At 36.2% G+C, this 27,668-nt stretch overlaps 1 protein-coding gene and 2 long non-coding RNA genes across 9 annotated transcripts in view; 2 read left to right on the forward strand and 1 right to left on the reverse strand.

Moving 5' to 3' along the window:
* Positions 1 to 27,668, reverse strand: part of LOC101735549 (uncharacterized) — a 285,974-nt gene that overhangs the window by 12,774 nt on the left and 245,532 nt on the right. For all 7 annotated transcript variants that reach the window (XM_004925600.3, XM_012689929.3, XM_062670045.1 and 4 more), the window contains one exon: positions 6,721 to 6,814. In XM_004925600.3, the coding sequence (XP_004925657.1) occupies positions 6,721 to 6,814 (94 nt within the window). The remainder of the gene's footprint in view (positions 1 to 6,720; positions 6,815 to 27,668) is intronic.
* Positions 1,155 to 27,668, forward strand: part of LOC134199341 (uncharacterized) — a 49,268-nt gene continuing 22,754 nt past the window's right edge. The window contains exon 1 of the long non-coding RNA XR_009973794.1: positions 1,155 to 1,515. This is a non-coding gene — a long non-coding RNA (uncharacterized LOC134199341). The remainder of the gene's footprint in view (positions 1,516 to 27,668) is intronic.
* Positions 23,864 to 26,697, forward strand: LOC110385099 (uncharacterized). Its single transcript, XR_002430440.3, has 2 exons — positions 23,864 to 24,116; positions 26,534 to 26,697. It is a non-coding gene; the product is annotated as an uncharacterized LOC110385099 (long non-coding RNA).

Here is a 27,668-nt window from a genome sequence, read left to right on the forward strand (position 1 = left end):
ACATGTGTAGACTCTGGGTATTGCACTACAATAACTGGTTTAAACGCAGCAATCGCGGCAAACGAATTGAATCAAAAAAAGGTTAGAAGGTGGCACTGTTTTTTGAATCGATTTTCGATCGTAATTCAGCTATAGCGGTCAATTAACTAAAGACGACTCGCATGAACCGCGGCGCCTCGATGGTGCGACGCGATATTCCTTATTATTTATAATTTACGATTCTTGAGCAAATACGCCCTCGTTCCGTAAAAGATTATCACTTTGTGGTAAATACACATTAATTTTTATTTATTTATTAAAACGTAATGTAATTTCACGTAGTAACGAAAGAAAATCACGTGGTGGATACTCATAAAATCCTAAAAACCCATTAATAAAGATAACATTATCAAAAAAGTCAATTAAACAAAAAAATCTACTGTTCTAGTAAAAAATTAAATAGCCAGTATCGAGCAGGATGACATGAGAATATCTCAAACAGCCAAATCTCTTTCGGCGTTTGAAGTTATCATGGAATACAGTCACATAAAACATGATAATGTTACTCTCTTTTTTGGGCAGTTGTGTAATAATTTGTGAGGCACACTTTTAACACGCTAATATTTTCCCACAGTTCACACTTTTGTGAAGTGATTGTAAATTTAATCTATATATATAAAAATGAATTGATGTTCGTTAGTCTCGCTAAAACTCGAGAATGGCTGGACCGATTTGGCTAATTTTGGTCTTGAACTATTTGTGGAAGTCTAGGGAAGGTTTAAAAGGTAGATAAATGTGAAAATGCTCGGAATTAAATAAAAATAACAATTTTGTTTTTCCTTTGATGTGTCCCCCGTCGGACGGATTCCTTTTGTTTGTTTTAAGTTTAGGTCTTTTATTCATCGATTGAGGCACTACGAAGTCTGCCGGGTCAGCTAGTAAATAATAAATTTAAGAAGAAATCTCATCGAATCAATCCAAAATAACAGTATTTATGAAGAGAAAATGAAACCTAATAGCTATCTAATTGCTGTTTCGTTGTTTAAAACAAAGAGAATATCAAATTACAAAGAAACTATGACATGAACGTTTTTTTTTTAAAAACTTGATTCGTGATTTCCAAAACAACCAGTTAACAAAAATAAACGACGATTATTGTAAAACTGATGCTCAGGCAGACGGTGAAATTTGGCCCGGATCCAAAAATCTTGGGGGACCTTGACGTAACAAGTCAAATTGCAAATTCTGTACTAGCGGCCAATATTTCGCATTTGTATACTAGAACATTCCTGGCGGGTTCGCGTCGCGAGCAAAACGACCTTTTACTAAATATTGATCGCTACAATGAGTTCAAGTTTAGTGATACAAAAACTGTTTCCGTCCATATAATGTTGTTGGGGCTCCCGCGGTACTGCAGCGCATCAGATATGTTTGCGGATGCTCACGTGGATGACTTTACATCAATCATCCGCTAACGGACAGCCTCACTGATGCGTAGGGTTCGTGCGAGTACTAAGAATATCCTGATGGCTATAGGTAATAAACCCGAATGTGCTGTTTTGAGACACTGGGTTCATATACATACCCATGTACCTGTTGCCTTAAAGCAACGCAGATTTATGAATTAAATGTTTAAACGTTTTCATAATTTTGCCAATTTTAATTTTACTAACATAGTTCTAAGTATTACTCTACTTACAACATATGGACTTAAGATGGCCTGAATTAAATTAATTTTATTTTTATTTTTTTAATACTATTTGCAGATTTGAATTAGTTCGAAACTCAAAATTGAGGCCCACAATTTCAAATATCGAAATGTATACTTTTTTACCACTATAAAAAAGATCATAATAATTTTGTTTATTGCAACAATTTAAAATTACCTTCTCTTAATCTTGTCCATGAACTTTATTTATTTTATAATTTTCAGTATATTGACTTGGTGACCTTAGATGATTTTAATTTTTGCTGTTCTTTATTTTTTCCTCGTCGTAACCGATCGACCGAGAATTTATTTAATAATTAGCCATTTACGAAGGATAACATTTTTTAAGCATTTAAATTCCATGTTTAGTTTTCATTATATAATTAATTGGGCCACGAATTTTAACATTATGTTTCTGATAAACACTTACGTTGAAAGTTATGTTATGAAGTATGACGCTAAAAAAAACATAGCATAACAGATTAATGAACAACTAGCCCGACAAACTAAATTGTCATTTAGAAACATCCTACGTACAATTTATCAAGCGAATTGTAACTGTAACTGTTTAATTGCGAGAGACTCGTTTGCAGTGTCTCATTGCGGAAACGTTAATTACTGAAGGACAGAAATATCAAATGAATTTTACCGGCTATGGCTTACATTCGAGCATTCGTAGGCCGCAGGGCTTCGGTCGTTGGTATCAGAAGGGTAAATATCTATATCTATCTATCTAAATATACGTGAAGCAAAAACGTTGTCTCCGTTTTTACGTAAATTGCGCGGACGGAGGAGTATGAAATTTTCCACACTTATAGAGAATATAGAGAAGAAGGGCAGAATGCTAATATTTTTTTAAAATAATGCATAAAAATACATTAAATCAATAAAGAAAGCATTACACACACTACATACCATGTATTTGACGCACACACGCATGCATACTATTTGTTGTCAAACTTTTGTTCTTGACGTTTGTCGTCAAATTGAGAATAGATTAAATATTGTTTGTCTTTATTAATATTTTTTTATAGTGTAGCCTTGGCGAAATTTGTGATTATAGAACTATGAAATACAATCATAATAGTGTACAAACTTATAATTTCAATTAATTATAGTCGAATTTCGACTACTGAGGGACCTCTAGTACATATAAATGCTCCGGATTACTATCAGCCCACGCGTAATCTATATTAATTTAAAAATCTACAGTGTTTTTTACGGATGTTCCGTTATAACTACTGAACCATGCACCCGATTGACTTGAAACTTGGTATCCATGTAACAAATACACGTATTTAATGGATAGGCTAATATTTATATGAGTGTTGGACTCCCTAATAATAATAATGACAATAAATAATGATGTTAATTTTAAATGCCCAGCGAAGCGGGCGAGTACGGCTAGTAACATAATAATGTTAAGGACTAGGTTTTTTTATATTTTTTTATTGCTTAAATGTGTGGACGAGCTCACAGCCCACCTGGTGTTAAGTGGTTACTGGAGCCCATAGACATCTACAACGTAAAAGCGCCACACACCTTGAGATATAGTTTTAAGGTCTCAGTATAGTCACAACGGCTGCCCCACCCTTCAAACCGAAACGCATTACTGCTTCACGGCAGAAATAGGCGGGGCGGTGGTACCTACCCGTGCGGACTCACAAGAGGTCCTACCACCAGTAAAATGTATAGAAACTAAAATAAAAACAACTCAGTCACTAAGCACACAAAAACTGGTTTTGGTAAATCGGATATCACCATTACACAACAATATTGATAGTTGACACTCGCTTACCCTTTAATCATAAATTTCTTGAACGATCGTTTGATTATTCGTAGCAGATACATTATTCTTTATGTTTACACGCATATAAACCAAACAATTATTATTGTCAATTAAAACAGTTTTTGCAATCTTACACCACACTTCCTACCGTCTCACAATTAAGTGCTTAAATGAGGTTGTTCAAGTAATTTATTTGTTCAGCGAATTAGATTTTATAAAAGACTGTGGGTAGATGTAATTATTTTAATGTTAATAGTGAAGAATATCGAAAAAAGATTCTAATAACAGTATAATTAGAACCGAATTATGTTCAATTTGTCCCATTATATGATACGCTTAGGAATTTCATTAAGTATTAAAACTATTTTGGCGATAAAATTCTATTTATAGTAAGAATATTCTAATACAGGGCGACTTGTCATCCCGCACAGACAAGTACCACCACCCTGTCTATTTCAACCGTGAAGCAGTAATACGTTTCGGTTTGAAGGGTGGGGCAGTCGTTGTACTAAACTGAGACCTTAGAACTCCATATCTCGAGGTGGGTGGCAGCATTTACGTTGTTGGTATCTATGGGCTCCGTTGACTCATCTAAGCAATAATTACATATCATAAAGTAAGTTCTAATGTTTAATGTAAGTTTTCCAGCGGAAAAACACGCAGCTACGGTACTTAATTGTATCACGAAAAACATTGGCCGTGAGATACGAAATGAAAATTATCAACGTCCGTTTCGCAAGTAGGTACCTTGAAAACTCGGTTCTCTCAATAACCATTCGATCGCCTTGACTCACTGATTAGTCTCGAGCGGTCTCAGCAATAGGCACTCTGGAACTGTAATTTAGCTTGCGTCAATTACGTCACAGTTTGTAAGTTGAGTTGCATTAGATAAACATTTTGAAGGTAAACACGAATGCAACCATTACATACTGAGTTCCTGTGTTACTGGTACGGGAAACACACGAGGAAATATCGAATACGACCAGACCTCGAACGATAAATATTGTTCACAAAGATCGTGTCTCCGGGACTTCGGGAATCATAATCGGGTCACTAGCTACCTTTTTTTCACTACTCACTCACGGTCACTACCTGACCGGCGAATCGGTCAATCGGATGTAGTATCCTTTTTTTTTCTTTTTCCCACCTATGCTGATCGCCTTGAGAGGCTATTTCAGCTTCACCCTAACATGTGTAGGTGAGCTCACGAGGCTCAAACCAGAGTGTTGCTAACACTGACCCTAGCAAGAGGAGTGCTTCGCAGAATCTACCACCGCGCGACCCACTGAGAAGATCCGGCGAGAAACTCAGTGGACTGTATCTATGGGTTAATTCGCTCGTCGAGCTCTTCGTCGCAAGCGACGGGTTCGACGACGACGGTGACGGGTGCCTGTGGTGCCTAAAAGCACCGTTAATGGATCGGCAGGATCCGTAATGACGTGCTTTGGGCAACGTCGACTGTTTACCATTCGGTCTATAGGATCGGGTATGTAGTTTCCACATTGCACATGCAGTATCCACAATTGTGTCCTAATATGTTTTTTATGAAGAATTGGTTACTGATGGCCCGAAGGGCTTTCCAATTTCACCAGGACAGGTGAGCGAGCAAAGGCTCTGCCAAAAATGAATACTCTAGAGAGAAACGAGCCCATAAGCATCTTCTCTTCTGAAGATTGTCAGATACTTTCTCGAAAACCTTGAAGCTTATTAACGTTGAATCTAATTAAATTTATTTTATTGATAATTTTCAGTTGGAAGTAGTCCTACTAGTAGTACTGCATATTATAAATTCAGGTATTGATCTGGTAATTAATCAGACAATTTATGCATGATAATATCTAGTCTGAACTTTTTAAAGTTATGACGGAAATGACATTGGCGACTGGGAATGTTAAAATCGCCACTGTCAAAGTGCCAAACGTTTCTGAGCTATGAATACTATTAAAACATAAATATTTAAAAAATCTATTTATTGACAATACAAAATAAGTCGATTAACGAATATAAGGATGTTTCCCGTTCTGTATAATATTTAATATTTGGTAAATTTAAATACCAAATACCAAAATATTCCTTTTTTGTGATAACAACATGGAAATTCGGTACCTAATTTATAGTATATTTGTGTCTGATAAGGAGTCAAGGAAAAGCCGGTACCGAATAATTATATCAATCATATCACGCTTGCAGGCTCTCTATGTGCTCTCTATCCTCCTTTATTGTTAATATACAATCCGTACATGGAAAATTAAAAGGATTTTAAGTCCTTAAGTCATTTCTGTACAAACATTTAATGTAATTATCTAATACGTTACTACTACTTTTTATCTAATACGTTAATATTATAAATAGTTCTGATACCAACAAATACCTATTTTTATCGAAGTATTCCTTCGCTAACCTATCCAGAGTATCAATATTCTCATCCGCATTCTAATCAAAGTCCCTAATTTATAATGATTTTAGTTCTCACGGCAAATTGCTTATCATTTTGTTTATTGATTTGATTGACAATATATTCTAACCATTTCCACCCACCATCGATTTCGATGCTTATTTTTTCAAGTAAATGAGATTAAGCCAGACGTAACAAATTAAAGTTTAATGAAACCATAAATCCACGTCTTGGTAACATCAAAAGAATCAATATTTATAAACAAATGAATGATTCAATATAATTTGGCAGACGTAAAGATTTTTTATTTATCCATCAACAAATATAAACTAAGACATAATTTTTTTAGTATATTTTTTACGAAATGCACATTTCAATTTTACTTTAACGATCACAAAATATTTATTAGTCTTTAAAAATCCACTCACGTAAAACTATCTACATATATCAAAAGATCGTTCGAATATTGATGATGTGGGCGACTACGTTTGCGTGAGAGCGATCTTTTAAAATTACATACGTACGCAGGATTTGTCTTAAGCTCTCTAACCCTGCTTTCAACGACATTAAGAAAATTACCAACCGATAAATATGTTTCAACAAATTTGACCAGACTGACTTTTCGAGACTATCACATAGTAATAACGCTCTAAAATCCTTGGAAAATACAACACGAATCCCACGACAAAAGGCAATGAATCATCAAATTGAAACCAGAATACCGAGAAGGTTCGTTAAAGAGGACTTGTACCAAACCATTTAACTAGGGCAATGTTCGAGCGTAATGATTCGTTGTGTGATTGTTTACAGGGTCAACGTAATGAGAATGATCGACAAATGGACACTTACTTGATTGTTAAGGCCAGCAGCACTATAATAAGACCCACAAGGGCCATAGCGATCACGACACCGCATATCATGTAATTCGCATCATTCGGGGCATCTGAAACAAAGAAAACGCGCATAGTTAGACATTGCACTAGCAAGATACTAGCTATTTATGCTAGGTGTGCTATGGAATTGGTGTTTTATGGAAAAATAGTCAAACCGGTTATGATCTATTTTATTTATTGCTAAACTAACCTTTATAATAATCTAGTCAGAAAAGCTGAAAACCTTGACATATTTGGCGATTCCCTTCCAATATTGAGGAACAAAATTATAAAAAGTTGTTGTTGAACTTCAGCCTCAGCCTTGATCTGAGTACTCGGGTATTACTGTCCGTATTGTCTTTCTTTTGGTTTTAATTTTTTATTATTATTAATAGTATTGTTAAATCTCTATTGATATATTAATGTAGGTAATGCATGCTGTGATTGCCTCTAATTAGAGTTGCAGTTATCAATTGCTCTATACATGTCAATGTTATTTTATGTCTTACTATAAACCCTGTCGGTAATCCTTAAATAAATAAATGTATGAAAAAAATGCAACTTTAATTATGACTGACAAGGACAAAATGTCATGTCATCAAACTACACCAGCAACATCTTGTAAAATTGACGAGTCATTTTCGAAATCTTGTCATTACGTTTAATTGTCCGTATTCCATCAAATAATCCTCCGTTATTAGTATCAACCTAATCACACTTAAGTTTTATGTAAATATGACAATTATAAAGTAATTAACTTATACATACATTTAATGTCCGTTATGAGACTTCTATTATTAAGAGTCTTTTTAGTAATTTACATGAAATGATAATGACGATGAAAGTAATGATTTAAACCTTAGTACATATTTAAATTACCACAGCTTAGTGTAAGCACTATTGTATTTTTTTTATTAGATACATTTACTGTTTTCTCTGGCAATGAATTTTTAGTTCACTTTGAAGTTTTTAGAAATAAAATAGCTATCGCAATTGCTCTGCTTTTTGTATCCTCAATATTCTGAGTTTAACGAGTAGAAAATAGTCGTTACATTAGATACACCATTTGTACAATTATTTTTATTAAGACTTAGCGATACCGAATATTTTGTTCTAAGTTTGGTCTACCTTTTATACCATTTTAATCTTATGTTTGGATAGTGAAGAATATTTTTGCATTATTTCCAATCTTTTCTGCTAAAATTACTACATAGGCATTTCATTGAATATTCATTTCATGTTGTGATCATTTAAAATCTGATTAAAATAAATTTGTGTTATTCATTTACCCGTGTTCTTTAATACCGTTATCCGATTGAGATAAATCTGTTGGTTTTATAGTATTATTGGTGTCATCTTTGGTGGGACTTTTCGACGTGGTAACAATATCCACTAGCTTAATTTCAAAGTTAGTGATAGCCACAACAAAATATGTAAAAAAATTATTCGTAAAGCTTATAATTACAAACATTAACATGTTATCGAATGTTTCGTAACCGACTTAAAATAATAGTTCTACAACACCGATAAAGCTCCTGGACACTTAGTTAATGAACAACACATTACTCGTGGTCCTTTCGTAATTAATTCGTGCTAATAACGGTAACAATAAAAATAAATTCACCATTAACTTTGTTTTAATTTCTGTATTCATTAAAAAAATATATATATAATAGGATTTTTTTATGTGATAAATTCTACTTACAGAAGATTTCTTAGTTTATATCTTGTTTTAAGGAATGGTTACCAAAAACGAGGATAGACGTAGTACTGATCATGCCTAAGTCAGATTACACACTGTTTTGACTACACGCAATGTAGCAGCACCATTGAAAAACAGTTGCCGCGCGAGGTCAACGAACTCGTGCGACGTGTGAGGAGGCGCTTACCTTCAACCTTCGTTAAACTTGCAATGAAATTTTAAGTTATGTTATAAGTATTTTTGTTTATCAAATAGCAAATGAACATTATTTATTTCATGTTACGTATATTTTATCGATTCAGTTTTAAAATATCTTAAACCCTCCATATATCGAAATATATTTAATTTGTCCATATCTTCTACTCTGAAGCTTTAGGTGACGTGAAAAAGAAAGAAAGTGAGTTAGTGTCAATAACATTGATTTCTTCATCAACGGGCATACCGTTCACTTGTTCTAAAATAAGCAGAACAGGTTTTTCCATTGCAGTTTTACTTGTAAACGTGCTCCTACGATGTATAGTTCGTAACTCAAGTACGGAACCGGTCGCAGTGCTCAGGGCAGCGTGCTTGATATGTGTTTGAAATTGAAGTGAGTTTTAAAAGTCTTATATAATCTACCTCTATCTAATATATATAAATGAATTGTTGTTCGTTAGTCTCGCTAAAACTCGAGAACGGCTGGACCGATTTGGCTAATTTTGGTCTTAAATTATTTGTGAAAGGCCAGAGAAAGTTTAAAAGGTATTTATATATGAAAATGCTCGGAATTAAATAAAAATAACAATTTTGTTTGTCCTTTGATGTGTTCCCCATCGGACGGATTCCTTTTGTCTTTTATTTATCGATTGAGGTACTACGAAGTCTGCCGGGTCAGCTAGTTTAATAATAAAACTATAGTCAGTTTGTTCGGTTGTAATTATTTCAATAAACTTACTAAATAACATGAGCAGTATGTTCAAAGACGCATTTAGTACCAAGAAACATTTCTTGCAAATAAACAATTAATCGTGCATTTGCATATATTGTGAGATATAAAAACAACAAAGTCGTGTTTCCCATTAAGTCATAAATACGCGTACGCATTCCTCATTACTATCAGAATTGCAACTAAAAGTTGAATAAACAAGCGACTCTTTTTGTTCAAAATACTAATAGTTACGATTCTAATACTTCACTTTTTTTCTAAGTGAAAACTTCTTTAGTCGCCTTGAACAGTTTTTGGTCGGGATAAATATTATGGGTTCGCGACACCGACATGCTAATGTTACGTATATACGTATAAGGCTTCGTATATAATAAATAATACCTGACGTGTGCTGTGAGCGTTAGTGCTTTTTAGATGGGTGAAATCTAGTGAGTTCGCGTCACCGACACAATATATCTGCAATATAAATAGCAGTATATCTGTAATTACCATATAGAGATGACGTATTGTACAACATTTATTTTCGAAGCAATGGGAGTGATTTGTCAGAAGCTTCATGTTTGATCTACATAAACCCATACAAGTAGTAATAGCGATTTGTAGCCAGCCGACTTGTCTGTAATCTCATTAATGTAGACCACGCATCGGTAAAGAGGGAAAATATACAATATCCCGCTATAAGTATTCTAGATTTTTCTATAAAAATATTCAGTCTTCATCGTATTGAGATTGACGAACTTTAGGTGATATAGGAAACTATTTTATAGAAATCGAACATTTTTAAAACAGGAACTATTCTACATAAACTGTTTCACGAATGTTTTTATATTGTTATAGAGAAGCCGAAAATCGAACAAAATGGAAGCTGATGGTACAAAGAGCAATGAAGGCCTTTCAATGAATTATGCGACTAAAAATAAGATAGTGATTAGAGCACGTCTTGAATCCTATCTCTTCTTCTTTTTCTCAACCTCATCCCACTAGGTGGGGTCGGCACAGCTAATTTTCCTCTTGCATTCTCTTCTATCAGCCGTAATCTCAACACTTACTCCTCTCTCTCTCATATCGTCATTCACACACTCCGTCCATATCTTCTTTGGTCGACCTCTACCTTGCACTACCATTTCCATACATCTCCTAGTCACATGCATCTTCTCTCTACGCATCACATGTCCATACCACGCTAACCGTCCGTCCGCTCTTTAATTTGTTGATTACCGGGGCTACTTTCACACTTCCTCTGAATCTTCAACTTCTCTCGAATCCTATCTGCCCGTTCAAAATCGTCACAGCAGGAAAGAGTGACATATAACTCGGTCATTTCTGAAGTTATCGCCTTACGTCACCTTCATTACTGCGGGATTATATTATAGAGGTCCGTTTGCACGATGACAATACCTAATGTTCGAGGTATTGTATTTCCTCAAAATATCATGCATAAACTTACGACACGTTCGAGATTTCCTCATTTATTTGATGTATTAATATTGTAACACTACTCTTTGGAAACACAATATATTCAAAGAATCGATATTTTTTTTGTAACGCATTGTCGATAAGCTGTTACGTTGAAACGTTTGAGACACAGATCAGTCTGCTGAGTGCGAGTTTTTTAACGTTTTCGATAGCGTAAAAGTTAAGTCAAATTTGTATGCAGTTGGAACAGCATCGTAGGCATACATTCTAACTCCATACAAATTTAAGTTAACTTTTTTTTTTTTTTTTTTTATTGCCCTTGTAGGCAGACGAGCATACGGCCCACCTGATGGTGAGTGGTTACCGTCGCCCATGGACTTCAGCAATGCCAGGGGCAGAGCCAAGCCGCTGCCTACAAAACTTTTACGCTATCGAGAAATTTAAAAAACTCGCACTAAGAACACAGATAAGCGACTTGTTTTTTATGATGATCTTCGGACCCCGTAATACGGTATCATTTAATTGTTTGATTAAAAGTGAGTTACTAGACATAAGAGCTGGTCAGATATTTATACGAAATTCAATTTAATTTCTTCTCCAATAAAGGTCAGTGGCAGGCGGCATCCTGGAAACCAAACACCCGCTTTGAGGCGTCGACAGCTGATGCCTATGACAGTCGCCCGGGTGACGAGTGCAATGCACCAACCACATGAGGTGAATGCACCCGGCACTCGTGCTAAGGCCTTTTGGCCAATGCTCCTGAGATTCCCCATCAAGATCGCTGTAATTAGACTAACTGTACGTACAACGGTGTTGGATTGCAGACACGAATTTTTAGGAATATCGATTTTACAAATTGTACCTCGCAGTGAAACGATAATGACACATCCGGGTATTGCCGTGACCCACTTAAAATGTCTGGTCAATTACCAGTTGGACCAATTTCACCACGCCGGTTTTTAAACCACAAGAGTTATTTATTGAATCTGAAGTTTTTTTTTAATTTGTTCTCGCTTAACTTCAATAAAAACGTTTCAATGTGTTATTATATTTTGAACTTAAAATGTTATGTAATAAATACTTTATTCTGACGAAGAATTATCCCACCAATCTCTTTACAGTCCTAATCTATGTCAAAAAAACTCAAGTAAGACAGAGATTTGGATTTTCTTTTTGTTGTGTTGGTATTCATTTTAATTTACAATTATTATTTCGCATGGGTATGTTCAAGAAAACTTTTCAGTAGCTTTAAAAAAATGTATACGTCATAAAATAAAAACCTTCAGGAATATACGTATGCATCCTATTTGCAGAAGGTTAGCTAGTACGCGTAACACGAAACTAGGCGCCACAAGGTTTAATTAATGTAAAATCATCGATATAAATCACACGTGTAACCTTGTCGGGTAGCGATCGATTCGCATGCTCAGAATACGAAGTCAGCTTTTATAGTTGATTGCTTAAATTGCTGTTTCTCGTATAACATTCAGACCGAGCGAAATGAGCTGATTAGCATCATTTAGATTAAGCTATTTATGTACGAAATGCAGTAAGGATTTCTTCGAACGGTGATAAACTTCTTAGAGGCAATACACTGCGGTCGTGATCTTAATATAGTCCGATAAATTCAGTTTGCGACTTTTGTCATAGAATCTTTTGAAGTCAATACGAATCCTTGACAATATTAAAACACTTTTGCCGTCTGTGGCTGCAAGTTAAGGACGTTGATGTATCTCATGATAAAATTAACGGTTTTTTGTTATTAAATTCTTATTTTGTGAATCAAAATGTTTTGTATACAGTTGTCTGGAAACATAGGTTTATGAGTTGAGTTTTCTTTTAGGTGGATAAGAAAATTGGGTAAACTGAGAGTATTACACAGCTCACTGAAAGCAGAATTGAAAAGTTGGATTATGTAAACCGACAACTACTGACTAACTTGTGATCGTTTACAATTTTTTTTTGAACAATCCAAAATAAAATACGTGCTATTTTACCGTAATTATAAATAAATACTCAAATGAAAAATACACTCAGAAAATTATAACAAATATTGGTTGTGTGTGCGTTGTACAGGTTGATAAACGTGCAACGCGGTAATAGCGTTACCAAACAATAGCGATTGTAATGCACTATTTACGAGATAGGCACTACCACTGGAGAGTAGGGCATATTATTCTAGTTTTTTTAAAAATTAAAGTCGTAGACAGAATTGGCTGCTGGTGTTAACTAATTACTAGACACTGGATATACATCCCGCAACATGGATGTTCTTTTTTTTATTGCTTAGGTGAGTGGACGAGCTCACAGCCCACCTGGTGTTAAGTGGTTACTGGAGACCATAGACACCTACGACGTAAATGCGCCACCCACCTTGAGATATAAGTTCTAAGGTCTCAAGTATAGTTACAACGGCTGCCCCACCCTTCAAACCGAAACGCATTACTGCTTCACGACAGAAATGGGCAGGGTGGTGGTGGTACCTACCCGCGCGGACCAGTAAGAATCTTGAAGGTCGTGGAAGTTGGAAGCTTGATGTCGATAGCGCAGAACCGGTCATTTTTGCAAGACTTGGAGCAGGCCTATGTCAAGCAGTGGACATATGTGGGTCGATGTTAAATTTATAGGAGAAGGAAGTCTCAATTTCAGTGGAATACAAGCTATTCTAATATACGCTCTGGTTGATTTGACGGTGCATAGTATTTGTCTGTTTTACGATTTAATCTCTCCTTTTATATTGTTAATATATTATTTCCATCACATTATCTATGGCTCGCAAAAACTAAAGAAAAAAAACTTCAGAGGTGTCAAGGGACACCCGGATGGAACGAAGTTCCTTTCGATTAATTAGTGAAGCGAAATTACTATTGTTGAAACGCTATCTCGAGAAACTGTACTCATTACGCGGACCAATCGGATACGAGCAATGTCACGCGATAAGCGCCTACACGTTGATTGGTCAGAATGACGGATCTAAAAAGTGTCGTGACAACTTTTCGTAAGAATTTTTTCCGTCTAACCCCCTTTCACAACGCGCGATAAGGAACTTCGTTCCAATATTGTTTCTGTCTCATATAAGTCACGCGTTCTTACACATAAACCAATGAACTATACTATAATGATTAACAATGAACGATAACTTACAATCAGAAACACACGTGACTATAATTGCATTAGAACACGTTTCTCGAAAGATCGAAGTCATTTTAAATCACGTATTTTTGTTACACTTTATCTAACATTAAAACGAGTTGCGTAATTTCTAAGATTTTATGATGATTTACTGGTGGTAGGACCTTTTGTGAGTCCGCGCGGGTAGGTACCACCACCCTGCCTATTTCTGCCGTGAATCAATAATGCGTTTCGGTTTGAAGGGTGGGGCAGCCGTTGTAACTATACTGAGATCTTAGAACTTTTATCTCAAGGTGGGTGGCGCATTACGTTGTAGATGTCTATGGGCTCTAGTAACCACTTAACACCAGATGGGCTGTGAGCTCGTCCACACATCTAAGCAATAAAAAAAAGTTCTGTGGTTCTTAATTGGCTTATAAAATCTCGCCCCGGATAATATCCACGTAGTTATTACTTAATTTACTATCGTTTAACTGATCATTATGTTTTTCCCGTCATTACAGTAACGACGTCATTTAAAAAACCAGCTGGTTTCACGTCAGTCCATCTCATGTTATGGTTTTTTTCTCTAAAAAGTCATAATAATTGGACCAGATCAGCGCAGTTCAAAACAAACAGAAAACAAGATAGTACTGATACCTATTCAGTATACAACTTCACCTTTCACTATTCACAAATACAATTACTTTAAGCAATTTGTGTTTAAAAAAAATTACCGGTGATCTAAAATGATCTCTGTCTTAATACTCCATAAGATTAAATTTGCAATGGTTATGGTTATCCAATTTTTACTCTCCACCATGACACAACTGACAACGATTGACAGGATCCAATGTTGATACAAACTCGATTCGGTAACAGCACTTGAGCAATATTCTCGAAACTTACTTTCTCTGGTAGCCAGCGAAGTGGTTTTGATAGCGGTCGTTATACGGAAGCCGGCGGAGAGAGCCGCCAAATCTGTCAGTGATTTATCTAAAGCAGGAATAGAAATGTTAAAGGAGAACTAGTTTAGTTAGAATTTACGTTTACTCCTGTCAGATCATGTTTTATTGGAACGAAGTTTTTAACGAAGTTCGTAAAAACGTCCGTAACGTAAGATTTTTAGTAGTAATGCACACAGTGTACGACTTGACTTTGTAATAACGTACAAATTAGTAATGCGAGTGTACGACTTTTAAATTTGTAATAACGTACAAAAAATTACATAGTTTTATTATATATATTTTTCTAAAATAATTGTGAATAAAATAAAGTTGACAACTTTGTAAAGTAGTTTTAGCAAAAAAAAAAACTTAATAAAAAATGTATACCCGAATAATTCTTTTCTTTATACCTCGAATAGAACTTAAAATTAATATTTTTATAATAAGGAACTTCGTTCCTATCCGGTGTCCCACGACACCACACATTTTACTGTTTATATTTACGAGCGACTTACTTATACTGAGAATTACGAATTAGTATCATGTTAGATCGCTTTCAAAGAATATGTGTATTAAATAGTTACCATTGCAAGCGGAGACAGAAATACGATCTCTTGTTTTAGATCTTTCGTAAATGTAGATTACGATTGGCAGGCTGCAAAGACACATTTTTATTTTATAAGATTGTTTTGTATATATTTTTTACAGAAGATTTTATACATCATATTTCTCGGCATTTGCCTGTTCTTTTAAACTAGATGCTTCCGTATTATTTGAAGCCGCGTGAGCCGCTGTCTATTATGTTTATAGAAATTCTGTCTGTAAAAGTATTTTCGCGAATTCTACAACCCGAATCACTTTGCATCACTCAATATGAACATGCCGGTCGCCATACCTGATAGTTAACGGAGGATAAATGGCATGAAACCTGATGTAGGTATAAATAATGCATCCAGAATACTGTTTGGTATTCGGAGCAACAAGTAAGCAAAACGGCTACAAACGCGGCTGAGAATGCAATCCCTTTGGTCGAAAATAGATTCTGAGCTTTGTCGTGTATTTGTCATTTTACAATACAACATTCAGACCATTAAATAATCAAATAGTAACCCAAATAATCAAATAGTACAAGCGATAATTATGCAATCAGTTTAAGGACGGGTAAATTTTTTGCAAAGGTCGCTTTATTTAGGATTCGTTAAACTTGACTATATGTACTGTAGCATTAAAACTATACTAGAGATCCCGCAGTAGTCGAAATTCGACTATAATTAATTGAAAATTTAAGTTTGTACACTATTATGATTGTATTTTATACTTCTATAATCACAAATTTCGCCAAGGCTAGACTATAAAAAAAATATTAATAAAGACAAACAATATTTAATCTATTCTCAATTTGACCACAGACGTCAAGAACAAAAGTTTGACAATAATAGTATGCGTGCGTGGGTGCGTCAAATACATGGTATGTAGTGTGTGTAATGTTTTTTTTTATTGATTTAATGTATCTTTTATGCATTATTTTTAAAAAATATTAGCATTGTGCACTTCTTCTCTATATTCTCTATAAGTGTAGAAAATTTTATACTTCTCCGTCCGCGCAATTTTCGTAAAAAGGGATACAAAGTTTTTGCTTCACGTATTAATATATAGATTTATATACAAAATACAGTTGCGTACCGTTTTCTTCTCTGTTTGCCAACCGATTTCCTTCTAGACGTTTCATTTAATAGCTAAGGCCGAGCTTTAGTGCTGTGAACAAAAGACAATTCCAAACAGATCCTAACAATCAAATATGTCATTGCGGTGGGATTTTTCATTTTTTTATAACTCGGTATAATATAATTTAGGACGATAAGAAATAGTCTTAGGACATTAAGTCGAGAACGATATCAGTTGAAGCATTTTATCGCTTTCGCAAATATCAAGGGATTAGTAAAAAATATGCAAATCCCGATTCATTTGATGACGTATTATTTAATTTTATGTATTCCAACTAAATTAACTTAGAGCATGATACAAAAAGCTTACGTTTCCCGTATTCAGCGTTATTGGTTTAACATTTTTTTTTTTACTTAAATGTGATGAGCATAAATTAGTGCTGTTGTAAGAATTTTTACCTATTAAGAGGTTAAGGAGTGAAGAGAAAAGAGTAATATTATTCCTACGCACGGTTATAGTATGTACATATGTATGATTTATCATAAACTATTTATACAGCGAAGTCAATCTGGTTTTAAGGATAGGGCAACCATTATTCAATTGACACTTAGGCCTCGCATTTTAAGGTAGTTGATAAAATTCATTTTGTTGTCTATGGACTCTGCTAATAATTTAACACCAGGTCTATGCAGTAACAATAATATCTAATGCAACAAAAAAATTGCATTTCATATAAATTGTATTAGGTGTACGCGTTGTAACTTCAATAGAATGAGTGATATCTATATATTAATACGTGAAGCAAAAACTTTGTATCCCTTTTTACGAAAATTGCGCGGACGGAGGAGTATGAAATTTTCCACACTTATAGAGAACATAGAGAAGAAGTGCACAATGCTAATATTTTTTAAAAATAATGCATAAAAGATACATTAAATCAATAAAGAAAACATTACACACACTACCATCTATTTGACACACACACGCATGCATACTATTTATTTATTCTCAAACTTTTGTTATTGACGTCTATGGTCAAATTGAGAATAGATTAAATATTGTTTGTCTTTATTAATATTTTTCTATAGTGTAGTCTTGACGTTGAAAATACAATCATAATAGTGTACAAACTTACAATTCCAATTAATTATAGTCGAATTCCGACTACTGCGGGACCTCTAGTTCAACTTAAAAGCATCGACATTGACAAATCATGTACCGATTGAGTGCAGAAATAATAAATGATATTCCACATTGAGATCTCTTGTAATTTCCTACGCATCATACAAAACAGAAGCGACTCGTTTGCCGTCTTTCCGACGTCATGTATGTATCCGGTCCACTTTCTAAGGAGTTCTCGTGAGCTCATTACAATATGATAAACATTAAATATCGCTATACATATTACTCGACATTAAAGTCTAATTTCGCGTGTGGCTTGTTGAATAATCTTTCGGATACGGATTTCTCAACACGTCTATCTTGAATTCTGGACTTCGATGGTTATTAAAACAATTTTAAACATGTATTTGTTTGGTTTCTTTTAAAGTAAAATCTCCTTTGTTACAATGGATGGTTGAGCGAACTCTAGCCCTATCTGATGCTAAGTGACTACCGGAGTCCATAGAGTCACAGAACGTAAATGCCTCCACTCACCGAGACAAGACATGAGATCCACGTCTCATAGCTAAACAATCGTATCATACGAGAACCGAAACGTAAGACTCGTTCGAGACAGAAATAGACAGGATTGTGATAGCTAGCTTTAATTTTAAAATTGTTTAGAGCTAAAGTAGTAACAATTAAATACAAGAATAATAAGATAACAATAAAAAATGATCGAAAATAATCGAAAAAAAAACAAATGTGATTCTCTTTGACTAAACCTACTAAGGTAACCAGAGACAGAGTTTCAATCCCGTTTTTGCAGGATAGCCGTCGGAGCACCATGGTTCCAGAGGAACGTGGACCTCCACGATGACCTGGAGCTCGACCCCGTCAGTAAGTATCTACAGTCGGCATCGCTGCGCCACTTTGAGAAGACGGCACGACATGAGAACCCTCTTGTCGTGGCCGCCGGAAACTACATACCCGATCCTGTAGACCGATTGGTAAACCGTCGACGTCGCCCAAAGCACGTCATCACGGATCCTCCTGATCCATTAACGGTGCTTTTAGGCAATACAAGCACCGGTCACCGTCCTCGTCGAACCCGTCGCTTGCGACGAAGGGCTCGACGAGCGAATTAACCCACAGACACAGCCCACTGAGTTTCTCGTCGGATCTTCTCAGTGGGTGGGTGGATCTCTCGATCCGGTGGTAGATTCTGCGAAGCACTGCTCTTGCTAGGGTCAGTGTTAGCATGACTCCGGTTTGAGCCCCGTGAGCTCACCTACTAGTTAAGGTTACGCTGAAATAGCCTTTCAAGGCTATCAGATTAGATAGGAAAAAAAAGAGACAGGATAATGTACTTAAATACGTTTACATATATATGTATGTACTGGTATTAAGCATACAATAAATATGTCCAAGGATAACACAAATTTTATGAGCTAACTCTTAGACCAAGACATGTGACTCTTATGGAAGATCACGATCGTGCGTTCTGGGAATAGATCGTTGTGTTATATAGTTAATTACTGCAATCGATCACAATAACCGTCGGGTGCTGTTACTCATTAAGCTAAGTGACTAATAATTGTCTCGTACAACGTTTGCACTTTCATCTGAGTCACTTGTGGCTAAGCATCATGTCTTAAGCTGTGTCTATATTATGATTTGGTCATTGCATTCAGTTTGTTTGCAGCCGAGACATTGACCTCGTATGAAAAATTGGATATTGCCGCTATAACGTCTTAGCCCACTGAGTTTCTCGCCGGGTATTCTCAGTGGGACGCGATTCCGATCCGGTGGTAGAGTCAGCGAAGCACGGCTCTTGCTAGGGCTAGTATATTTTTTTTTTATTGCTAATTGGATGGACGAGCTCACAGCCCACCTGGTGTTAAGTGGTTACTAGAGCCCATAGACATCTACGACGTAAGTGCGCCACCCATCTTGAGATGTCAGTTCTAGGTCTCAAGTATAGTTACAACGGCTACCCCACCCTTCAAACCGAAACGCATTACTGCTTCACGTCAGAAATAGGCAGGGCAGTGGTACCTACCCGCGCGGACTCACAATAGGTCCTACCACCAGTAGTATTAGTTAATTCTCTCAGGTTGAGCCCGTGAGCTCACCTACCCGTCCGAAGCGAAACTGGAATAGCCCCTTAGCCTACCAGTGAATAAGTAGGGGAAAAAGGAGAGTATCGGGATACTTGGGGTCGACATTTCGAGCGATGTCCAGTTTCGGAGTCATTTGGAAGGCAAAGCCAAGTTGGCGTCCAAAATGCTGGGAGTCCTCAACAGAGCGAAGCGGTACTTCACGCCTGGACAAAGACTTTTGCTTTATAAAGCACAAGTCCGGCCTCGCATGGAGTACTGCTCCCATCTCTGGGCCGGGGCTCCCAAATAGCAGCTTCTTCCATTTGACTCCATACTATCAATCAGTAATGCTAGGGAAATAGAAGGGAAGACTGAACATGTCATAATGTTCGAGAAACATAACAAAACAATTAAGCAAACATTCAAAGAAATTGAGATTGTAACAGATTTCTCATTAATCGGAATATTTAATACTACGATAACTTTCGAACGAATGAATGTAACTGAAACATCAAACGTTTCTAAAATATTTTCCTCGTGTAATAAAATTAATAATTGATAGAATTGTAAATAATATATTGACGTTGGGTATTTCTGATGTTAAAAATATTGTAATATTTCTTTCCATGGCGGTTTTCCTTAAATACTATTTTGTAATAATTATCATTACGGGCTCGAAATACATTATGTGCTCACTCAGAAAGCGCAGAGAATACTGGGCCCTTGGGACCCAATGAATGCGGCACCCTAGTAAATAATAATAAGGAAGTAAGTAGCCCAAGAAAACTTTAAAAGAAATGAGCTTAGTGACTTAAAACAGAATTTAACTATCTTAGAAAGATGGTTGTAACCTTGATTTGGATTCCGAAAATAAGGTCAATCACGGAGTTTGATTTGTAAATTTCCTACGCTATTGCATTAATACTAATACATTACAATCTCATTGATCAAACCCAGTTAGACTGTATATAAGGGCCTACAAATGCATGAAACAATATTCATAGTATTACATTACAATTCTAATAATGATCGTTTCGCGTGTCTGTAGTAATAATGAATTTCAACCTATCGCTTCGAAGGCAACGCCCAATCGGCCACTAACGCAGCCCATTACTCTAAGGTCGAGGCCAAAGCGTCCAGGAAGCTTTTAATATTAATGAACCGAAAGTTAAAATATATCACAATGGCATAGATAAATAAGGCAGCCAGTAAATTTAGTAATGGTTCTGTTACGGGGCGGGTCATGAAGCCCTTTTTAAGAAAGGAAACTGTGACTGACTCTGGGTTTGTTTGAAATAGAAAAATAAAAACTGGTATAAATTATATGTGTCCACTACTAAAGCCAAATCTGTTCTGTCGGCTTTTGTTTTCTGACCTATTCTTATTAGACGGCTATGCCAGCGTAACCAAGCGAGTAAGTTAGTTCACGGGGCTCTAACTTGAGGGCGTTGCTAACACTAGCCCTAGTAAAAGCAGTACTTCGCAGAATCTACCACCGAATCGGAAACGCGACCCACTGAGAAGATCCGGCGAAAAACTTAGTGGGCTGCCTTTTTATTAATAGATCGTCTTTATATAAATACGATGCATCAATCTTTTTTTGCCCTTGTAGGCGAACGTGCATACGGTCCATCTGATGGTGATTGGTTACCGTCGCCCATGGACTTGCTGCTGAATTCCAGGGGCAGAGCCAAGCCGCTGTCTACCGTTAAGTACTCTCCACAAGCCTCGCTTGAAGAAGGACAAGTCACAGCCCTCGGAAAACGCCGTAGAGGGGAGCTCATTCCAAAACCGGATGGTACGTGGCAAAAAGATCTTTGGAAACGCACTGTGGATGAACGCAATGGCTCCAGGTAGTATGGATGAACTCTACTCCGGTGGCGGGCGGTGCGATAGTAAAAACGAGATGATGGAATCATCTCAAACAATTCCTCAGAGCACTCATAGCATATGTAATCATCATCAACAGTCCACAGTCGTCCACTGCTGGACACAGGCCTCCCCCAATCCACACCACTGAGACCGGTCTACGGCTCTCCTCATCCACTTCTTGCCGGCCACCGTTCGGAGGTCATCGCACCACCTAGCCAGGGGGCGTCCCGCGTTGCGTCTTCCGCTGCGCGGTCTCCACTCGAGAACCCGTCTGCTCCAGCGATCGTCAGTCCTACGGCATATATGGCCAGCCCACTGCCACTTCAGCTTGCTGACTCTTGCTGAGCATATGTAAGAGCACGGCGTATTATGATCCCGAAGAGGTAGGTGCCACCCCGCCTCTATCTGCCTTCATGTCTCAGGATGGGTGGCGGTATCCTCGCTGTGAAGTCATTCAGCAATGACTAAGGGCAATTAATCTAGTAATAAGATAACATTTGGGCCGCGTTAAATCTTAATACATTTCGGTTGCATAAATAAACAATAATACAAAAACACGCAACACATAATAAGTAAATGTGCATTTCTTCTTATAATTTGTCATCTGTCAAATCATTATCTGTCCAAAGGATTCGGCTCCATTGTGATTTTTACGAATATATATTATCTTCTTTCGGTACAAAAGGTAAACAGGTACCTAAATTTTCTCAACAGTAAATACTCTTAAAGTGTTCACTGCAAATAAGTTTCAAAGTGTTTTGTGCTTACAACAAAATAATTTTATGAAAAGATACTTTGAATTTTTTGTTATTGGTATGTAATTTGAGTAGCTTAGCGACGATGGGTATTATTTTCTTCGTTTTTTCGTAAAACAACATCAAAAAAACTAGTTTTACAAGTTAATTTCCTAATATTTGTATGTTAATATGATGTGATGGAATTTCATTGTAATCTACATTACAAATATTACATCCGTGTGTATAATCCTGCGTTACGAACGTGTTAATAACATTATCAATTCTGTATCGTGGATTAAACGATAGCGGATCATTGGCCAATAGCTCACAGTAACCAAAATTCAATTAGCACGTACTGTAAAATATCGACATTAAGAGGTAAGCGTTATAAAAACTTTTTTTTTAACTTTGGTAATATTTGTATATATTAATAGATATATATATTTGAAGATCATGATGGTTTATTTTTACGTTGAAATAACGAGTTGCTTGGAATTTTTTTTTTATTGCTCTTGTAGACGAGCACACAGCCCACCTAAAGGTGAGTGGTTACCGTCGCCCATAGACTTCAGGAATGCCAGGGGCAGAGCCAAGCCGCTGCCTACCGCTAACCAAGCCGTTGCCTACCGCTAAATTATAGTATATAGAATTATCGTATAGTACATAATTATAGTATAACCGATAGTGATATTTCTATTTGATACTGTTCGAAAAAATCGATTACCGATAAGCTATATAAAAAAAATAAACCTTTTAAACTGTCCCACGTATCAAACTGTATCTAACAAAGAATCACAGAACCGTATTCTCGTCACAGTGATAACGTAACGGATCGGGTGAGTGTAGGTACCAACGCTCAACGAAAGTGCGAAGTGACAGACGAAGCGAAAGTGAAACTCGGTCCGAGTCCGTAAGTAGGTTGAGTTTAGTGAAGCATAAACAAAATTAATTGGTGTACTTAGTCATTTTTGAGTTTCTATCATGCGTAAGTTGATTATTGATTGGTGTCTTTAACGCGGAGTAGGAAAGGGAGAAAAGCCATTGCAATTGCGACTTGTCTGAAGCTAAGCGGTGGCGTGCACATTGTCATGTCTGGCAAGTTTTTCTGCTGGTTATTCTGATGACCACTAACTTTGAGTGTGCATCTATAGCACAATAAAAATCAGATAGGTACGCAATTGACATTAGAAGAGAGTTACCTTAGTATTTGTGACTGAATTGGCCATAATATGGAATGACTTTATTTTTTGAATAGAAATTTCCCTTCTGTACAAATTTACGATGAAGAGAATTTGCATTTCTATCATAATATTAAATTTGAATTGCCAATGAAAATTTCAGCATTCGTCCCTTTCTCGTTTGGCCTTATTAAAATTCGTTCTAAAGTTGAAATTGGCGATTTTGCTAATTATTAATTATTGTTGATTGTAAGTAGTTTCCTGTTTTCTACTGTTTAAATTATGACCACTTTAGCATTTCAGTATTTTGTTGTGTGAGGCGTTACGACCTCGTTACATCTTGCTAATGGCACCAAGATGGCGACCCACAAAACGACAGTTGGTTTGAACGCGTCACGCGATTTCTAAAAGGGATACAGATGTTTCCGTTTCAAAATTCTTTGTTATTTTATGTGAACCCAGTAAAATTTAAAGAAATTCTCGCTACAATCTAAATACATATGTGTAAACGAATTAACACTACGAAAACCTTTTGAAAAATCATCAATGAAATATGATAAAAGCAGTTGAATCAGGCACAGTCGAATATTGCACAAGTTTCTGTTCAATAAAATTTTGTAAGTTTCACAGTCAATTTTAAATAGATTTTTTGACTCAGTTCTAAGGAAATCTGGCTAACAGACACCGCACCGCACACGTGAATCACGACCTACATAACCAATGGGGTTGTGGTCTTATTAATAAATTGTAACTCATTCGTTCTTAGTGTAAATGTTCACTGGTTAAACAAAACTTGACTTGATTTTGCTAGCGAAATCAAGTGGGAATGAAGAATTGAGTTTCTTGTCACGAACTAGACGGCCTCTCGATAGAAATCCTATTCACGCTATAACATGTCCTTCTTCAAAAAGGTTCGGGACTAGTCCTTAGTAGTGGACAACGTAAGTTTGGCTGTGCCCTTAACATTGTCAATGTCCAAATGCGATGGTGACAATACAATACTATATAGACCGATCGCTGCTTAAGAAGGCGATAAATGATAACAGCAAAAGTAATTTTTAAATTGTTTAAGTAATTATAATTAAATTACATATTATAAATGCAAATTCAAATATTACATAATGCTTGAAATTTTATCTTAATATTGTTTTAATTTGTACATACAAAATTCTCATTATATGTTAACATGATGATTCTGAGACATCCATATCTTATTACGCTTATAATGTGATAAAAGTATCTTTGGATTCCCGTATCATGAAAATAATGAACAGCTGGTCAATGGACTTCTACGTTACATTATCTATAGTGCCATCTACATTACACATTCATATGAATCACGTCTCCATGTAGTGATAATTGACTTCAAACTCAGCTGTTTCCACGATACTACAATAATTATAGGAGAACTGAAAGGGTATTTCGGCGTGTCTGTCTTATTGCAGAATACCACTGAGGGAGTTCATATAGAGTCCCTTCTTTATTTCGCCTGGTCGTGTTTTATGTAATTAACACCACAGTTGAAACAATATAATTTTTATTGTTGTAGCGGCATAAACAATTCTAAGTAATTACATTAAATTAGTTATTTAACACATTATAAATTATTTTTTATGTTTTAAATATTTGGCGGTAAAAAGGTCTCGTGTCACAGACTATATTCTTTTTCCCACATCTCGTGCGTTCCGGCTTACGCATCATAAAAATGTGCGTTCATAAACGCCACACCACAAACAAGCTAGCATCTATGAACGAATAAGATTTAGAATGATGCATGAAAGATTAATACCACATACCAAAATAACTGTACAGAGAGATTGTTCATGATAAAACTGTAAATAGACGCAACGCAATTTTTTTGGTATGAATATAAAATATGTTATAAAAAACCTCGTAGGGCATTCTTACCAATGAATAAAACTAGGATGACTAATTATGATTATTTTAAGTAATAATTTATTTTATTTTAATGAATGCAAAATTTAAATTAAATTTCAAATTGGAAGGAGAAGGAGAAGATACTATCAGTAAGGGTATATCATAGAGAAGTAGCAGCAGGAGGCTAAAATCCACTAAATAAGTCAAACAGACCCTCATAGGCTCATTTTCGCTAACTCCGAACCATATATAAACTTTTATTATTAGTTTAAATTAACATTATCAACTCCAATACATTTTAATCGTTATGTTAATAACGAAAATACCTACAATACGTGTATATAGTAATTGTAATATTATAGCTTATTTGATGATTTCTTAAATAATTAGTTGAAATTTTAACCGCGTAACGTTCCCTACTTCCGCGCGTGATTGTGCACGTTTTGAAGTGGATGTCCGAGAAATGTTTGAATGTCCCAATTGTACCAAAACGTAATAAGCTTTTTGCGCAGTTTATAGTACAGGTCAGGGCACAACGTAATTAATAATGACGTCAATATAACAAGGCATTGGCCACGTATCTATGAATTTTTCATCAGCATGATAACATAACTTCATAATAATGCTAGTCGTGTTATCTTTTGATGTAATTTAGTATGTGATAGTCATTCCGTAGTTGGATACGACCATATTACTGGTGGTAGGACCTCTTGTGAGTCCACACGAGCAGGTACCACCACCCCGCCTATTTCTGCCGTGAAGCAGTAACGCGTTTCGGTTTGAAGGGTGGGGCAGCTGTTGTAACTATACTGAGACCTTAGAGCTTATATCTCAAGATGGGTGGCGCATTTACGTTGTAGATGGGCTCCGGTAACCACTTAACACCAGGTGGGCTGTGAGCTCGTCCACCCATATAAGCAATAAAAAAATTAAAAAAGTCTTATTTGCTTCTACCATGAAATACAAACAGTTTGAAGTATGAGTGGTCTTTCAAGGTGTTTATCTTGAGTCTCAAGAATACAGCCGCTCTTGCATCGTAATCTAGCGGATTTAGAAAAACCGCTTAACATCAAGTAGACTACGAACCGTCTCTGTTAACCCTTCTTATCCAACTTTAATATATTATTACAACGTCACTACTATTGTTTTTTTCCAGTGCGAGTGAGCAAAATTACACCGTCTCAGATGTCATGTTTCATTGGAATGGGCTATGAAATTTCATCAACTACTGACGCAAAGCCAATGAAACGGACAATCGACGACCGCAAGTCCACAATGTCATCCGACATAATCTATATATATTAATACGTGAAGCAAAAACTTTGTACTCCTTTTTACGGAAATTGCGCGGACGGAGGAGTATGAAATTTCCCACACTTATAGAGAATATAGAGAAGGAGTGCAGAATGCTAATATTTCTATAAAATTCTGCATTAATAAAACAATAAAAAAACATTACACATACTACGATGTATTTGACACAGATGCATACACTATTTGTTTATTGTCAAACTTTCGTTATTGCTTAATCTGTGGTCAAATTCAGAATAGGATATGTAGGGGAAAAAATAGAAAGTTTTTGCAGTATATCCATTAAAAGAACTTTCATTGGAACTACTAAAAAATCAGAAGAATAATTCCGTATATCGTATATTGTTTTAATATTTGAATTTGAGCATTGAACATTCCAGATCGTAGACGATGCTTAGAACAAAATTTGTTTAAATAACAAAAGCGAGTTTTGCAAGAAGTAGATCCGTCATTACGTCGATATATTATGCATATTATCCGTATTTCATTGTACGTTCGCATTCTAATCAAGCAACGGTCTGGTCGTCATACGGTGGCGGCACGCGTCTCGTGTATGATAGCAGCACGTGACTCAGTCATGCCCACATGTCCATAGAATAATTTAACGGACCACCGTTGGATCAGATGGGTCGTTCCGTATTAATTGTCTTTTTTTTCCTACTTATGCTGATAGCCTTGAGAGGCTATTTCAGCTTCACTCTAACGTGTAGGTGAGCTTACGGGGCACAAACCGGAGTGTTGGTAAAACTGGCCCTAGCAAGAGCAGTGCTTCGCAGAATCTACCGCCGGATCGGAAACGCGACCCACTGAGAAGATCCGGCGAGAAAATCAGTGGGCTGTGTCTGTGGGTTAGTTCGCTGAAGGACGGTGACCGGTGCTTGTGGTACCTAAAATCACCGTCAATGGATCGGGAGGATCAGTAATGACGTGTTTTGGGCGACCCCGACTATTTACAATTCTGTCTGCAGGATCGGGTATGA

The sequence above is a fragment of the Bombyx mori genome, chromosome 9 (genome assembly GCF_030269925.1).
Source record: "Bombyx mori chromosome 9, ASM3026992v2".
Taxonomy (NCBI): domain Eukaryota; kingdom Metazoa; phylum Arthropoda; class Insecta; order Lepidoptera; family Bombycidae; genus Bombyx; species Bombyx mori.